Here is an 18,418-nt window from a genome sequence, read left to right on the forward strand (position 1 = left end):
GGGGGATCTTATCAATGCTTATCAGTATCTAAAGGGTGGGTGTCAGGAAGGTGGGGCCAGGCTCCTCTCAGTGGTGTCCAGTGACAGGACTGGGGGCAATGGCCATAAACTGGAGAACAGAAGGTTCAACCTGGCCATGAGGAAACACTTCTTCCCTGTGAGGGTGACAGAGCACTGAACAGGCTGCTCAGAGAGGTGGTGGGGTCTCCTTCCCTGGAGACTTTCCAAAGCTGCTGGACTTGTTCCTGTGTGATCTACTCTAGGGGATCCTGCTCTGGCAGGGGGTTGGACTAGATGATCTCTAGAGGTCCTTTCCAACCCCTACCACTCTGTGAATCTGTGAGAGGCCATGCAGCTTCAAATATTATTTAAAAAGAAGTAAGGTAGAAACAATGCACAAAAGTAAATTTTATCTCTCAAAAAGTGCTGGAAAAGCAAGAAAAGGAATGAGAATAGAAGAAGAAATTAAAAAAAAATATAGGAAAAATTAAAAGTTTAGAAGATCAAAGACACTGCCAGCTTAAGAAATGTCACTGCCAGAAGCGGGGTGGCTTTGCAGTCAGTGTGCAAACTGTTCCATGAAATACAAAGAAGAGCCGTCACCTTTTCTGGCCACTGATCTATGAAGAGCAGCACAGGTACCACAGAATCCTGGTCACTGATTTTGCAGTTTCAAGAAATACCAGCTTTTAATTGTGTTATATGGAAGATGATTAATATTTCCTACAGTGTATATTAGAAATATGCTTTAAAATCAAATAAGCTTTAAAATCATTTGTAGAGGAAACTATTTTCTGAGGAAAGGACAAAATATTTTCAAGCATTTTCAGTCCTAACAGATGCATACAGTAGCCAAATCAGTCATCAGTTAATTTGATAAGTTAATGGCAGATGACACAGCACTATAATCTTTTTCTTGAAGTGTTCTACATTTAATGACAAAAAAACCCCAGCCACAGAATTAATTTCTCTCATTTCAAACTTTGAAAATATGAGACCTCTCTCATAATCCTTCGTTGGACAGTTTTCTACTGAAGTGCTGATACACCGCACGTGGTTCTCAAACCAATTTTGACTATATTCATGTAGTATTCTAAAAGATCCCCGTTTACTTCATTAGTAGGGTAACGATTACCTCGTTATCCCACGCCTTTGATACAGAAGTCTTTGCTGCACTTCTCTGAAGCAGTTCTACTGTATCCCTTTCTGAGCTGGAGAGGGAGGGAGGGAAGGAGGGAGGGAGGAGGGTGACAATGCACTCCTGAGTTTGTCACATGCTGCACCCAGGGCAGTTGAACCACTTCATCACCTGATGGTGGTGTTAAAATATTAGGTGTTTTGAAAGAATACGAGGTATAAGTGGAAAACACTAAATCACAGACGGAAGAAGAGGGTAACATATATATTTAGTCATCAGGCCAATCCCTTTTATTGTGCTTCCGCCACCACAAACTCTAGTACTTTGTCCAGGCTAGTTTTACTGCTTCACAATACACCCAAATGTACCTTTAACTACGTCACCTGACACAGGTCAACTAAAGGTACTTTGGAGACGTTTAAAACTCTTGGAAAGCTTGTGAGAGGAGAAAATCCAGAGTGAACTTTTCATGAAAACTTCTGCTGTTAGGAGAATCTAACCATTGGCTCCTCCCTTCCTGTCCTGATACGCTGGGTTTCTACCACCACAACTCATGGCAAGCACAACTCCTCTTTGCTTCAGCTGTTCCTACCTTCCCTTACTGACACCGTGGATACAACTGCTTTGTGACCGGGAGCCGATAATCTTATTACCCACCCATCTGATGTCATCATCCCCTCTTTTGACTGACAAAAACATCCGGCCTCCTCTTTGCAACTCCTACGCAAATCCATCTCATCTAGGATGCTGCCTGCATACAGCACGGCCTGCTGCAACATTTTTAACTCTCTTTTTGTTTCAGGCCCTGCTTTCTACTTGCTCCCTATACCCGGAACTGTTTATCAATCCATCATCTTACACTTTTAGCCCCTCCCCCTTTAAAACTTCATCCTGCATTTCACAGCCAGGCAAAAGCAACAAGACAAGGATTTAAAAAAACCCCACATTGTTACCAGCTACATATTTTGGCTTTTGTAATATGTAATCTTCTGTTTGGCTACAGCAATTTTATTCCTGTTAAGCAAAAGAGGTCTTGAACAGAAAGACCAGGGCTTCTCAACTAAGACGCTCGGTTATAACAACAGCCACCAAGTCTAAAATATATACGCAGACTCCTTGAATAATAAAAGCCACCGCATCACTATTTCCACAGTCAGTGTAGCCTAACAAGGTGAGAAAATAAACGCCTTTGAAAGCATTTGTCTGTTTACAAAAAAAGCAGTTGCAGTACTGCTGATAAGAGCTTGAGTGGTAGTGAAACATTCCAGAGCCAAGGGCAGACAAGAGGACAGGATGTGGGGAGAGGAATAACAATAGGTAATTTGTTGTATGTCAGCATGATTCGTTGTAAACAACATGGTAAAAAATGGATTTCTGATATAAGCACAAGTGTAAATAGGAAGGGACTTTACAGGTGAATTCTCCCGCTGCCTGTAAAAGGCGGTGCCGGAATGACCGTACCAGCCACCAGCAGACAAAGGGGAGAACTCAGGAGGTGAACAGGCAATGCAAAACCCAAAGGTGGAGAAGTGAACAGCAGTGAGAGGTTTGCATGCTACGCCGTGCAGTGCCAGATGACAGGACACGGGAAGCGGATTAAGAATCCTGACTCACAGGTGCAAGCCAAAAGGCCAGGAAGAAAACACTAGTAGCTGCGTTTTTTTATAGCTTAAAAAGGGGAAAATCTAACGTCTGGGAAACCAGCAAAGGAAATTGCAGTAATCACGCCTCAGTTATGTTTATCTTAACCAGTTTAATTTCTCAGAAAACAACCGTTTGCCTGAAGAGAAGTTGTCCTTACCTGAGCTTCGTACTTGACAGCGGCGGAAAGAAGAGCAATGGCATTCTCTTCACAAATGCCTTGTTTGATCGTTTGCTGGCAAAGCTTTTTCAGTCTGTTTTCTCTATACAGTGTTGCCAAATCTAGCAGTCCTGTGAAAATTCATACAGCTTTAACTATCCTGCTGCAAAAAGATAGGAATTTCTTTTCAAATTAATCAATTAACCTATTGATTTAGGCTGAATTAATCAAAGACTTGTTCTGGTTTTTTCCCTAGGTGATGCGTGCACTTTTAAAGGTCCACAGTGACATATCAAAAAGGGACCCTTTCATACCATGCAAGTGTTCTGTCATCTTGTTCATGGTATTGCATCTCACTCCAGGCATCAATTAGTGGAGATCCCCTCTTAAATTCATGTGGGGACCAGCTCCCTTTTCATTCATGATCAAATCGCCCCAGCTACTCCAACAAAGATTTTTTTGGATGGCATTACTGCCTTTTTAAGGAAAAAAATCCCCAAGTTATAAATATGAGAAACAAATAGTTCTTTTTTAACATTTTGCATCTTTGATCTCACTGCATCCCCACCGCTCATTCTCCCTGGGCACGTTCCCTGCTGCCGCATCCCTTCTTCCCAACACCTGGCAAATTCAGGACTTAAGTGCTAGTAACACTACAATTAACGAGCCCTGCTTTCCTCACCCCGTTATGACACACAAACTGAACTCTTCAGGAACAGTAACCTAAGAGGTACCGTTTTTCCATTCATGGCAAATACCTATTGCATCTTCAGGAGGGAGCCTGATGTCGTCTGTGTACAGGTATTCCAGGAAGGCTCGGTAAACAGGGTAAGAAAATTCACTCATTTCTATGATTTCATCATCATTATTCAGTATGGAACGAAAATGTTCACACCTACAAAACATGGACAAAGACTGTATGCTGTAAAGAGTTAAGCTTGAAAGATGAGTTGCAGCAAGAAGTTGGTTAAAAAAAATAGTCACAACAGACTAAATACACAAACAAGCAACATGATTTCTTGGTTAGAACATATTCATTTCTTTAAGCCTTATAAAGGCTTATAAGCCTAATATATATAATTCAGAATTTCTCTTTATTTCTGTTATTAATATTTTCTAGCAGGCTCTATTTCTACTTACAGTGTCTTTAAGGATGGTCCATGTGTTTTCGATGTAATTTTCCTAAATAAGTTATATATTAACCATGAAAGTGTGGCCAGCAGGTCGAGGGTGGGGATTCTGCCCCTCTACTCTGCTCTTGTGAGACCCCACCTGGAGTGCTGCATCCAGCTGTGGAGCCCTCAACATCAGAAGGATATTGACCACTTGGAGCGAGTCCAGAGGAGGCCACGAAGATGCTCAGAGGGCTGGAGCACCTCTGCTATGGGGACAGGCTGAGAGAGTTGGGCTTGTTCAGCCGGGAGAAGAGAAGGCTCCGGGGAGGCCTTATAGCACCTTCCAGTGCCTGAAGGGGCTACAAGGAAGCTGGGGGGGACTTTTTACAAGGGCCTGTAGTGACAGGACAAGGGGTAACGGGTTTAAATTGAAAGTGGGGAGGTTTAGATTAGATATCAGGAAGAAGTTCTTCCCAGAGAGGGTGGTGAGGCACTGGAACAGGTTGCCCAGAGAAGCTGTGGATGCCCCATCCCTGGAAGTGTTCAAGGCCAGGCTGGATGAGGCTTTGAGCAACCTGGTCTAGTGGAAGGTGTCCCTGCCTATGGCAGGGGGGTTGGAACTAGATGGGCTTTAAGGTCCCTTCCAACCCAAACCATTCTATGATTCTATTAAAATTTTAGATAACATTTATTCTGGTGTCAGAGTCCATAGACAATTCAGCGTTGGATTTAATCATTATAATCAAGGATTAAAATATTTAAAGACACTCCCACACAGATCTTTTATCACCTTTTTCTTGTAAGTCTGAATACTGTGACAGAGAAGATACAAACAAGGACTGCAAGCATTACCTTTGACAGCTGTATTCTGCAACTTAGAGGTCACAATAACTTACACTGTAACCTACCCCTCCTTAAAAAACATCCTTTAACATTTGTCTTGTTTTCAAAATTCTGGCTGACGGAAATGATCACCACCACCTCAGGTAACTTTTCCTGTAACAGCCACAATTTAATTGGACTCTCTCATACTACACTACTTACTTTCTAAGACTCCCACACTGGAATTTGCTTTTCTTTTCCTAAAACCTTTATGTAAAAAGTGGGTTTGTTTCCTTTTAACGATGCTGGGACAAGTCTGCATCATAAGGACAGCATCACTGAGATAAAAATGAAAAAGGATTATTTATTTTATCACTTGATTTACGTTTTCACATTTCATTTTACTGGTTTTTTTTTTCTCTTACTATTTTTTTTTAAATAAAATATATAAACACCAAGTCAAATTCATAAAGGATTAAAAAGTTATTATGTAGCTTCTGCCACATCTTGTACCACACTATGGCATTGGAAGAGGCAGACTGACCCCATTGCTTTGTTTCCCGGACTCTCATGTTAAGTGGTGGTGACCTTGCTATCCATCCAGCTATGGAAAAGACCCTGGGAATGTTTGGCCCAGTGGCGCCACACGGAAGTCAAAAGTCAGAGAGTAGGTGGTGCATACTGCTCCCTTAAAAAGAAGTCAATAAATAAAAACTAGCTGGTACCCATCCTTCAGCCTGCAAAGTACCTTGGAGTGACTCATCCTTTGGAGTGCCTCTCTCCCGCTATCTGTCAGCGGAGACAGACCAGACACCTAATTTTGGCTGGCTAAATGCAGAGCAGACAGATCTCTCCCACACACTCATACGTATCTCTTCCTGCAGGCCGTGTGTTGCTTGGCCAGCCTCTCGCTGAGCTCGGCGCTGCCCTGCCATTCCACCACCCTCGCAAGCTAATAACCACCAACATGAGCCGGTTCGACAGCAGGCATAGAACAAGATGGAAAAAAGCCTTCAGAAGTAGTAAAGAAACGACTGGATAATGAAAGGGAACTTTTACCAGCACCACATTCATGACAACACTCTGGAACAGGCTGAATGCTGCAAATTACCATGTTAAATAGCCTCTGATCCACTGGCATCATGAGACTTCAAGGCTTAAAGAAAATATTAATGCTACAGATTGTGCCTGATGCTTTATTGTTCTTGCTTATTATTTTGATAACGCCACACATTTATATCCATTTTAGAATTTGACACGTTTCCTTCTCATAATCCGAGAAAAGTAGAGCAAGGGGAAAGACATAAGGAAAAGTTAACACACAGTCTGATTATCAGGAAAAAGAACCTCAGAAACATTTTGGGGATACACAAGATCTGAAGTGGTGTCTGAGGAAGATGTAGTATCCCAAAAAAAGAGGACGGACTGTAGGCACGAGTGTAATGCACAAGTAATGAAAACCGTAAAGGGAAGAAAAGAGTAATACAGGTAATTGGGGTAGTAAGAGGAGAGCAGAAAAGACCAAAAGAAAGGGGCAGGCAAGAATTAACAAGGAAGTTGAATTTTATGCAGTACCATACAAGAAATCACTAACAGGACTCAGAAGCAAAAGTGGGAAGATGAAGGTGGTAAAAAGCAGGATGAGATAGCCAAACATTTTGAGAAAGAAAATAGCAAAGAGGGAAACTATTGTAACCATGAAAAGGATGGAGCAGAAGCAGTTGGCAGGAGAGAAGAGAGCTAAAGTGGTGTCTCAAGAATATCCTAGCAGAAACCATGTCAGCAATAACAAACTAATGTCCACATGTTAATTACAATGTCATTACAGATCTGCATATGCCAAATCTCACTGTAATGTGATGTTAACTTGCAAAAGCTGTAAGAAGAGAAAGAGAAGTCAGCTTAAAATTCAAATTCACTCATAGGAAGGTTTAAAACAAGTAGGTTAAGAAATCTGGCACAACAAGAAAAATCTGAAGAGCATCTACAGAAGTTGCTGAAACAACTGAAGGGTCCTGTGGAAGGAAAGAGATCAAGGCAAGAGTAAACACAAACCCCTCAAATCATCCCCGTGGAGGAAGCCCAGCACAGAAAAGAGGAAAAACTGATTCACAGTACTGGGAAGGCAGGTAAAAGAAGCAAGCCTTTTCCTCAGCAGAAAGAGGCTATTAGAAATCAGGGTCAAGGCTGTTCAGGTGGCAGGAAGGAGGACACACTTCAAATGGAGGAAAATGACAAAAGGGCTGGTAGTAAGCAGCATATATGGCAATTCCAAGCATCGAGGAAATAAGGCAGAGAGAGTAACAATGAGGAATAGCAGGTGAATCGCCTGGCTGAGGGAGAAGGGAGTTTGTAAGCATAAATCAAGAATTTTGAGCAGTAGTAATTACTCAGCAGGGTGGACTACGCTATACAGGTCAGTTTATATTAAACTACCCAGTCTGTGCCTTACCTAATTTTGAGAAGAACTTTATGAACATGGATGTATTTTCCATCCACTAGAAACTTCAGGTCTGCAGTTTCAGGGTTGTCAAATTCCTTCTTTAGTGACTGGGCTACTGTTAGATGGTCGTCAGGCTCTAGAATAAAAACAGCAATTAGTAGTAAGTGGCAAGTAATACAAGTATCTCTCATGGCAACATCATGCGTATCTGTCAGCAATTAACATTCTTAATAGATACAGCATCTCTTTATGGCTAGTAAAGATGATGGTCTTTAAGGTCCCTTCCAACCCGAACCATTCCACGGTTCTATGAAATGTTAGAACTGAATGACTGGGAATGCCGGGGTGTGGAAGCACCGGAATACAACAAACAGAGAAGGGCTGTCAGCGTGGTAGATGTCCCCGGCACCTAGTTCAGCAGATGTTCAGATCCCAGGATGCAGCTGCCCGATGATTCTCACCACACTTGGATCAGGACACAAACAACAGTGAGTCAGTTCTGGCAACTCGCCAAGGTGGGACACGATGGAGAGACCTAGACCTCAGCTCCTAGAGCGTGCAAAAAGGCACATCCGAAGCCACTACGCTGTCACCTAACTAAAAGGAATCCAGGAGACATGATGAGGGCCTGATAGCCAGCATCCTTCATCCAGTGTCATTACAAGGAACCCAGCTCAGACTACCCGAATACACATTTTAGTCAACAATGATTCCCAAGGTGTGAAGCAGCGCAAGGAGGCTGGGGGTTTGTTCACAGTGACAGTGAAGGGGGGGATAACAGATGTGTTGGGAAATAGTTACGACTATAGTCTTAACCATGAAGTGTTAAAAGGAGTAAATATCTGAATATTAAGCAATATGCTTATAAAGAAAATGGTTACTTGGAAGTCTTCAGCATAAAGGTGATAACTACCTGAATGATCATATATAATCCCACTTAGAACTCTTGTAGCTGACCTAAACCAGCACTTCTGACCTAAACCAGCATTTGAAAAAGAAGATACGTAAAGGTGAATGGGCAGAGAGGAGCAGTGAAAAACTCTAACAGGCAGTGTTAGTCTCACTCAAGCAGCTGAGAGGAGCGAAATAAGGGAAGACACAGGTTTTGCTTCTTGCCTTCCTCCAAACGCCCCTGAAAAATTCCTCAATACTCTGCACTAAACTGAGGAAAAAAGGCAAGAGAAAAAGCAGATGGAAACCCTGATAGCGCAAAATAGCGTTTTAACTGGGCAAGAAGAAATGGAGCCCCAGAACCCTGCTAATGTGCCTAAGAAGATACATTATAGCTGAGTTCATGGTTAAGCTACATATACTAATAATACCCCGTTTCCTTCATAAAATAACCAGTTCTTATGGAAGAAAAAAATTGAACATACTACAGATACTTTTATGTAGAATTTCCAACTGACAAACACGTTTACATGGACTGAACTACCCCATTGCCTGGGATTTTAGGGCAGCAACACAATTTACATCTAATTAGTAGTAGGAAAATATTAGGAATATTAAAAATTTCCACTGCAACTAAGCATACATCTTACAGTTCTGAGCAAGCCACCCTAGAAAGCACAACTGCCCCAACCTAGAGCAAATGGGGTCTTTGGACTGTGCCCTAGAAAATGAATTTTGGCAAAGCAGTTTCCTGACAGCAGGATTCTCCATTTAATCCTCCAATCTTTCAAAGCTGAAATACAAGTATGTTAACGGAATTTCTTCACCTTGGCATCCAGAAGGCACCCCGGGAGCAAAGAGCGCTCTACAGCTGTCAGACAAAAGCATACAGCAGCAGAAATGCAATTACAAAGGCGGTACAGAAGTGGAATGGAAGCATGATGGACACAGTACAGTTGAAACTACATTCCAGGATTTCAGCTTTCAGCTTAAGCTCCCAGGTGACACCTACAGACAACCCCAAGAGTCTCATCTTTGATCACATCAGCCAAGCCAGTAACTTTATTAGCGACCAGTATGGAACTGAATTTGTAGCTCTCTGTTAGACAATGCTGTATGTTTAACTCTTTCTAGTCAAGGCCAACATGACAGAACTTAACGTTAATCACATATTTGAGATCCAGCAAACCTGGCTTTTCAGAAGCCCAGGTCATAATCATGTGAGTGCCTGTGGCCAGTTCTGAAAATGGGAATTTGGCTCCCTCATTCCTAGAAGTCTACCTGGGGAACATCAAAGAAAGCTTCAGAGCTCCTAATGTTCTGCATGGCTCCCTCAAGTCTCCAAATTTAAACTCAGCTTCTCCAGCCTTGGCCACTGTACAGTAACATTCAGTGGTTACACAAAAAAAAACTCCTCCCCAAACCCAAGGCATTTCCCCACAGAAATAAATCACATCAATAAAACAGACAATCATTTAGCTCTGCCATCAGGCCTTAGCAATTTTTTTACCATTCCATATTACCATTTACACATATGTAATACATGATTACGCTTCCCAGTATAAATTTTTGCAATCAACTAAGTTTAGGCTTCAAACACATGCAGCTGTTTTATGTGCTAATGATTCTATTTAGAAAATGTCAAAACAAGAAATATTTAAGCGCACCTACTGACAGGAGACGCCACATGACGGCAGGGGTGGCGAAGCAAGCAAAGACGTCGTCAGTGCAGGCAAAGTGAGTGAGGTGGGGGAGGATCACCGACTGCCCACGGCACTGGCCCCACATGTACACCTGGCCGCTCTGGGTCTTGGCAGCTGACGTGTGAGCGGAGTGGCAGGCTGCGATCTCTATAACTCTGAATTAACAGGCAAACAAAGGAAAAAAGCAAGTCACCCTCCTAAGAAGATAAACGCAGTGAAGCAGCTCGCTACCTCCTGTCTCTCTCTGGTGTAAAATGTTATTTGTAAGCACGCATGCACTTCCAGTGGCAAGAATGTTTTCCTGTCATACGCAGCGAAACCAACAGGGCTATCAATGTTTCTTCAAATAGTGTGCACTCGGGAAGTTTCTCAGTGAAAAAGCATCTTGGGAGTGAGGAGACACCTGCAGCAGAGCAGTGCATCTGCTGCAGCACGTGTTCTACCGACCCCCTCGGAGCAAGCCATGAGGAGTTTCAAGTCCCTGACTGTCCTCGGTGCTGCGGGGCAGCAAGGTGAGTGGCTGCATTAAGCTGTAGAGAAGGTGCACTTGGAGAAGATGAAGAGAGAAATGAGGAGGCGTTTCAAAACACATTTTAAAAAAGCATAAAAACTCCTTTTCCCTGCTTGCTTATAGGTAACGGTCATAAACCAGCAATTTAAACTTACTTCTTTTAATTAAAATACCAAAGTCTCATTACTCATACAATTATTATTACTTATGTTTAACAGACTTTCATTTTGAAAATTAAAAACCAACAGCACTAACGGCTGTTTCTAAGTGCGTTTTAGCTATGCTAGGCTATCTCACTAGTGCTAAAGTTGATTTAGGATTTCAAAACTCCCACTGTGTACAATATTACACAATCCACCTTTCTGCAGTCTAAACTACTGCTTGTTTACTTGACTTCACAGCTGCCTGGGAAACAATATGTTTAAAGCTGTACATAGAAAGTTTGCACCTTTAGTGAGGTAACTGTTGCACTGACACTACGAATGCATGTTCTGGCCAACAAAAGGGAAAGGCAGCCTACAACATTAACATTTGTATTAAAATATAGTAACATTTTAACTGCAGACAAAGTGTCTGGAAAAAAAATTCAGTTACATTTTAAGCAACAGCACAAACAGCAGCGTTCAACACCAGGCCAAGCCGCATCGCTAGAGTTTTCTCTTCCTTACAATAATATACACAGACACAGGTTTAAGAGGTACATCTCACTTGTTTTTCACAACAGGAGACCAAAATCAGGACCTCAGTAGGAAAGAATAGATTCAAATTTCTAGCCACACGTATAAATGGCTTTACATGAGCAGCAGAAATAACTGCCCCACTACCCATCAAGGCCTTACAGGAAAATATTTTAACTTGCAAAAATCTAAGCTTAATTTTCAGGCAATAACACCAAGAAAGAACTCCTCCCTTTCTCTCTTGGAGCCAGATTTAATAGCAGAAATAACACCAATTGCAGATGTCCACTCTTCACATTTTCTTGGGTACTTCTTGTCAGAAGTAGCATATTAAAACACAGTTTGTATTCGGAGACCACAGAGCTTTTATCGTTGACTTCAAACAATGACACTACGCCAGGGAAGAAAAACTGCAATTAAGGCCTAAAAAGTATAGTGTGAGCCAAAGCAGAAAATAGCACATTCAGGCTCAGAACATTCAGCTTCTCTTTCACAAGGATGGTTTGGGGGCAGATTCAAGCACTTTCAGTGAAAATCAAACTTTAATGCACTGATTTTGTATATCAGACAAATTTTCAATCTGTTCAGATTTAGCAGAAGAACCACTGCAAAAAATTATAGGCTATTTCTTCCCAAAAATAGATTTAAAATGCCATGATTTTCCATAGCTTTTCTGAGAGTATGCCAAGTGATGTCTGACTGCTAGACTGTAGGTATTACCTGTCCTTATCCACAATAACTGTTGTAGGGTAAGACTGGTTACTTTTATTCCCAGTACCTAACTGGCCATATGAATTGGCTCCCCAGGCATAAATCTGACCTTCATCTGTCAGCACTAATGTATGTGCATAGCCACAGGCAACCTATAAGAAATAATAAAAAGAAAAATATCTCATTTTTATGTTACATTAAGTTGATACAGACAGATATACAGACATGCTATACATGTTACTGAATCTATACCAGTGTAAAAATAACAAAAATTACAAATACAGGTAAGTTTATTAAAAAGGGAAGCTAAGTAGATGAGGTGACTGAGAGGTAAACGGTCTACCAGTGAGGAACCCTGCCAGATAATCCCAAGAGTACAGCAAAAGAATAGCTAGAAATTGAGACAAAAGGAAAGCTGTATGACAACTACGAACAGTATGCAGAAAAAGGCAGATCAAGTCTTGCACTGACCTTGTTCTTTGGACAACTGCTCCAACATGAACAGCTAACCACTACAAACAGGCAAGGTCTGCTCCTCTCCTCCCCGACTGCCAGGCACACAAGGCTGCCCCCTCCCTGTGCCCACCAAACCCTCTGCTGAGACAACTTACATCACTGGAAGGAAACTCTTCGCGGGTGGGCCTGAGGACTACCAGTGCCCACACAAGGTAAGCAACAGGAGCACGCAGTCAGGAAAGAGAGGGAAGAGATGAAGTGTGCATCTTGATGGCAGCACACAACCATGTCAGCTCAGACCCTCTTGTGGAAATGCACTGAGCCCTGCAGAGCTGCCTCCTCAGGCACCCCGCAGAAGGTTGCTTTGAATATCCACTTTGTAATCTATGTATCACAGAACCACAGAGTGGTTTGGGTTGGAAGGGACCTTAAAGACCATCTAGTTCCAACCCCCCTGCCATGGGCAGGGACACCTTCCACTAGACCAGGTTGCTCAAAGCCTCATCCAGCCTGGCCTTGAACACTCCCAGGGATGGGGCATCCACCCCTTCTCTGGGCAACCTGTTCCAGGGCCTCACCACCCTCTCTGGGAAGAATTTCTTTCTGATACTCAATCTTTCAGTTTAAACCCATTAAAGTCCCCCTCCATATGCAGCACATGCCCCACATGCAGATACACAGTGGCAAAACTACCAGCCACAGTCTTGCATGAGTTCACATAACCTATTACAGCTAGATGGCTATCAATAACTGATTTACACTGTTCAGATCTAGCTCAGTTATCTTTATATCATCTGCAAAGCAGATATACTCTAAGTGCATGTACACTGACATCTATGAAGCATGTGGTGTGCTTTCCATGTAATAAATCCTTAAGTAATTTACTGACTGGAGGTCTACCACTTGGTATTAATCAATATCAGGCAAATTAAGTGGATGGAAATAGTATCTAAGTCAAACTTACTGGAGGACTCATACTCTAAACAGGAGAATAAATACAGTGGAAAACAATATTCACTTAATTACATTATTCTCCAACACCAGTTGTTACCAGCTAAGCTACTGTATATATCCTAGAATGCTGTATATAAAACTATGTAATTAAATGAGTTTACTTTAAAAAAACAGGGCAATGGAGCTGGTGAAAGGTCTGGAGCACAAGTCTCATGAGAGGCAACTGAGGGACCTGGAGTTGTTTAGCCTGGAGAAGAGATGGCTCAGGGGAGACCTGATTGCTCTCTAGAGCCACCTGAAAGGAATGTGCAGAGAGGCAGGTGTTGGGCTCTTCTCCCAAGTGACAAGCGACAGGACAAGAGGAAATGGCCTCAAGTTGTGCCTGTGGAGGTTTAGATTGGATGTTAGAAAAATTTCTTCACTGAAAGCGTTGTCAGGCACTGGAACGGGCTGCCCAGGGAGGTGGTGGAGTCATCATCCCTGGAGGGATTTAAAGACATGTGGATGAGGTGCTTCGGGACATGGTTTAGTGGTGGACTTGATGATCTTAAAGGTCTTCTCCAACCTAAATGATTCTGTGATTTACTAAAATAAGCGTGTTTTATTTAATTTTCACAGAAAATAAAAAAAAAGTCCAAACATTTCTAATGCTCTAGTCCTATTTCAGTACAATCCTGACCTCACTGAAGTCATGTCAAAATTCCCACTGAATTCCACAGCGTCACAGTTTCTCCGTTACTGACAGAGGTCCGTTTTAAGATACGTGTTTTTATTCTGATAAATGGCACTCTAAACAGAGATAAAAGATTATCTGTTCTAACGGGAGAATATGCCTTAGCATATTTGCAGGTGTTCCTGAAGGGTCTGACACGGAGCATCACACACATACCCGCTGTACACGAATGCCTTGCAAAGCTGCTATTCGGCACGGTGTTGGCTGATTGCCGCTGCTGCCCAGTCCAAGCTGGCCGTTGCCATTATAACCCCAGACATAGACCTTAAAAACAGAGACAGGGATTTTAACTCCTTCCTACTCCCTACTTCTTTTGAAAGCAACATAACTACTTCAGAGTTACAATAATAATTTTCTCCAGTACTTCCTGTCCCCACACCTTACGATCTGTATTTTATACGTAGATACACACACATATATACATATATTCATACACACACCTGTATGTTTTTTTCTGCACCACAAATTTTAGATGCTGCTTCTGTTTAAAATACATCTGCATGCTCATCTAAAATTCTAAACCTCCATATTCATGTTGCTCTTTAAGAGTTAGATTATGTAAGACTACAATATTTTAATACAAAGAGTAGGTAGTAAGTGATTTATAAGGCTGTTTCCCAGCACACAGCAAATTCAGCATGAATCCTTACCCTTTTCAAAGAGCTAATCTTCATTCAAAAATTCTCTAAGAGAAAACACATTAAACCAAATATAAACTGGAAGCTATGCACAACAGCTGGAGTGGGCCATTAACAGCTTGATGCTGAACATAAGAAAAAGGGAAAATCCTGAGCTCTGATAATTTCAGTGACATATGTTCTACTGCAAACAGTCAATAACTACTTAGGTCTAAACTGAGATGCTTGGGGCGATGGAGCTAAAGAGGATATAGGCTGCCCAAAGTCTTCAGCTCATATGAACTAAAACAATCTTTATGAATCTCATATGAACTAAAACAATCAGTATCTTTGCAATGAGGATAAGGAAGTATGAGAGGGATTCAAGAGGTGCTGCAGTGGAACAGATACATGCAATTTTCTCTGTTTTCTCTTGAGACTGAGTGCGCACACATGAGCACTGAGATTTAAAATAGCATTCGTTGATTCTTCTCACATTCTTGATACTTAAGATTATAGTACAGAAAATTATTTTTCTATGAACTCTAAAGACAGCATTGGGATAAAGTACTAAACAGCATTTTAATTTCTGGTAGAATATAGTTCTAAAAATCAGTTCTAAAAATCAGCAAACCAGTGATACAAACTTAGTTATTTTTACAAACAAGAAAATGAAGCTAGCATGAAGTGCTAAGTATACATACATAGATCTGACATGATTTAATCCCCAAATGTGTAAAACTCTCCTGACCTTCACAATGCTATTTTTACTTCAGAATTGTGTTTTCAAGTAAATTTGAAATTTGATACCTGAATTCCTTCAACTCAGAGCCAACTTCTATAGCTGATCCAAAGTAACAGCTGCTAAATTTTACAAATAATCTCATAAGTCAAAAATCCATAAACAAAATGTCAGTGTACCATTTTCCCTGTTAAGCTCTACCTCCTTTCTAAAGAAGAAACCATAATCAGCACAGATAGGAAGATGTGCTTAAGTATGTCAGAATGTGCAGGACAATTTTTGACAAAGGTTTTTACAAGCAGTATATGCAGGTAGATGTGAGGGAGTCTGGAAGGGTATACTTCTTTTCTGAGTAGCAGCTCACTGCTGACAAGTTTGAAATTATCTACATCCCATGATATTACATAAAACAAAGTTCAGTCAGAAAATTCACTTAAAATTTCTTACCTCTCCGCTTTCCACCACAGCCATAGAGCACATCTGTCCACAAGCTATATTAACTACTATTTTATTTTGTAGGCAGCTGGTAACTCTTCGAGGGATTGGTTGATTAGCTGTTGAACCAGATCCAACTTGGCCTGAGTTATTATAACCCCACGTGTACACCTGTTGTAAGACAATTGTCATAGAAGGTGGCTATGTAACGTGCACTTCAAAGTCCATATTCAAAAGAGGAAAAAGTTACACACATGAAAAAATACATTTTGATTTCAGGGGGATGTATTGTTTTAAAGAGCTAGGAAGATACATAGGTTTACAATTTAATTGTTTCTATCAAAAATAGGCCATTCGTAATACTTTGTAATAGTCCATTCTCTTATGTTCCTCCAATCAAAGGTAAGAGGCAACATGACAGTTGCATTAATGCTGGAAGAATTCATTGCTAGTTTTCCAGAGCCCAGAGCAGAATGGCTGACTGGACACAAATGGCACCCCAAAATAAAAGCCAGAAGAAACTGGGGCTTAATGGCTTTAACTCCATTCAGCATCTACAGTAGAGCATAGCATAGGAAGCAACTGGCTGCCCTCTACAAAGAAATCATAATCTCCTATTACAAGCTTTTGTGGCACAAAGATCAATGTTCTGCATGTACTCCAAAGCAGGTAGACCCCAACAGGTTTTCCATTTTTATCAAGTATTTGTGTTGCATCACTATCACTGTGAGGATAGCAAGAAGCAAGGTCTAATGCTCGAGGTGTAGAATGTTTTCCTATTTCTCACATACATGGATTTCATTAAGAGAAAAGAGGGGTTTATTCCAGCTGGTCTCACCTCTCCATCAGATGTTAACACCATAGAATGATGAGAGCCACAGGCAACTTCAATGACTTTCTTGTTCACCAAGTTAGTAGAGACTTGACAGGGAACGAAACCGTGATTGGTTGTACCATTGCCCAGCTGACTATAAGCATTATGACCCCATGTATACACTTCTCCTTCTATAACGAAAACGTAAAAAACTGGTTTAAAATATCTGGTATTCCAATGAGCACACAACATAAAATTATAAACCAAAGAGTCAAATTCAATAACAATATACATACTTGACTCTGCGTGTGTATACACAAACACACATGTCCTTCAGGGCTCTTAAGCCCATGGACATACCAATGCTACCTTTACATAGTGTCGACCACAAAAGTAAAGGATCAGCATAATCTTAGTAAATGAAAATGCAGAGCTAAAAGAAAGGAGACAGTGCAATACAGAAGAGAAATTTATGAAATGACAGGCAGGAGTCCCCATTTCAATTTCTTTGTTACTAACAATCAATCAAAATTCCTTGTCTATGTCCTCTTCCCCACTTTGGAAAATTTAAATAACAAATAATTTCATTTCTTTACAATAGATATGAAGGTGCTTGTAAGAAAAACTTACTATTATTTATTCATAAACATACTATGATTTATTTACTATTTAAGCACATTATTCATGTCCTGTAATTTGAGAAATGTGCAAGTAAAATTAAGAATGAAAGAAATACCTGACTAGGTTAGATCCATGGTCCACCTAGTGCAAAATTCTGTCTCCAACTGGCAACACAAAAAAGCTGGCGTTTACGGGAAATATGAGCCTGATCATTTTTTGTAGCTCCCAAGCATTTGCAACCACTAGAGTACAGCTATTACTATGATTCTCTTTAATGTACATATATTGGCCCATTATCCATGAAGCTAACACCATTTCGTACTCTTTCATCTGCTCCAGATCAAGTGTCCTCTAGTTACAGCAGTGCCCTGCATTCACCTTGCCTATCATCATCATCATCTCAACATAAGTTACAGGGTTACTGTAGGAGAGCTCAGTTTGACATACAGCTCCACCTGATTTCTAAAGAGATCACCAAACCCCTTACGGCTAAGAAGAGTTCCCTCTGAACTACAAAGGCAAGATGTGCTACACTGAACTAGTCTTTCTCTACAAGAATAGGTTAACTCCAATGAGTTTATCCTGTCAAAAGCAAACAACCTTCTCTTCATTTCACCCATAAGAGGACACAAATTTCAGTGAACACGTGAAACAGCCACACAGAAACATAAAACATAAACTGCAAATGATAGTAATTAACACAAGAATTGTGAAGTACGTAAGGGCTGTCTGAAAGTTAGGTTAAAAGAGGCTGTGCTGAATGGAAGTTGTTAATGGGAAGGGAGTTATGAGTAAAAATCATCAAGGATCAGTTCTGGACCTGTCCTTTCACAATACTTCAGTTCATCATCTGGGTAAGGAGTATGAGTGTGTCAGTGAGATCTGCCAGCAAAAAAGGTCAGAAGAATATAGATACATATGTTAAAAAGCATCCAGAATGGTTTACCCTGAAGACTGGGGAAAATGGTGGAATGTAATTGAATATAAAGAGGAGTCACACATTGACAACACGATTGCCCTCATTTAGTCATCAGATCTAGACTACTCAAAAGGAATTCTTCTTATTAAGGGAGAGAGACAAATAATTAACCTCATCAGACAGGCTCCAACAGAACTTCACTGGGAACCCCATATTAGTCATTTGCCTTTGAGAATAATGTACTTGATTATGAACAGAAGGGCTACTACAATGATGGTGATGATAAAGTGTCAATCATGGAATCACAGAACAGTT

The 18,418-nt window shown here is 41.0% G+C and overlaps 1 protein-coding gene across 1 annotated transcript in view; it reads right to left on the reverse strand.

Moving 5' to 3' along the window:
• Positions 1-14,215, reverse strand: part of LOC104512842 (RCC1 and BTB domain-containing protein 2-like) — a 15,889-nt gene extending 1,674 nt beyond the window's left edge. The window contains 5 exon segments of the mRNA XM_010155985.1: positions 2,940-3,070; positions 3,698-3,834; positions 7,329-7,455; positions 9,878-10,068; positions 14,112-14,215. Coding sequence (XP_010154287.1) covers positions 2,940-3,070; positions 3,698-3,834; positions 7,329-7,455; positions 9,878-10,068; positions 14,112-14,215 — 690 coding nt within the window.
• Positions 14,216-18,418: the final 4,203 nt, after the last annotated feature.

Source organism: Eurypyga helias, unplaced genomic scaffold, assembly GCF_000690775.1.
Source record: "Eurypyga helias isolate BGI_N326 unplaced genomic scaffold, ASM69077v1 scaffold48827, whole genome shotgun sequence".
In the NCBI taxonomy this organism is placed as follows: Eukaryota; Metazoa; Chordata; class Aves; order Eurypygiformes; family Eurypygidae; genus Eurypyga; species Eurypyga helias.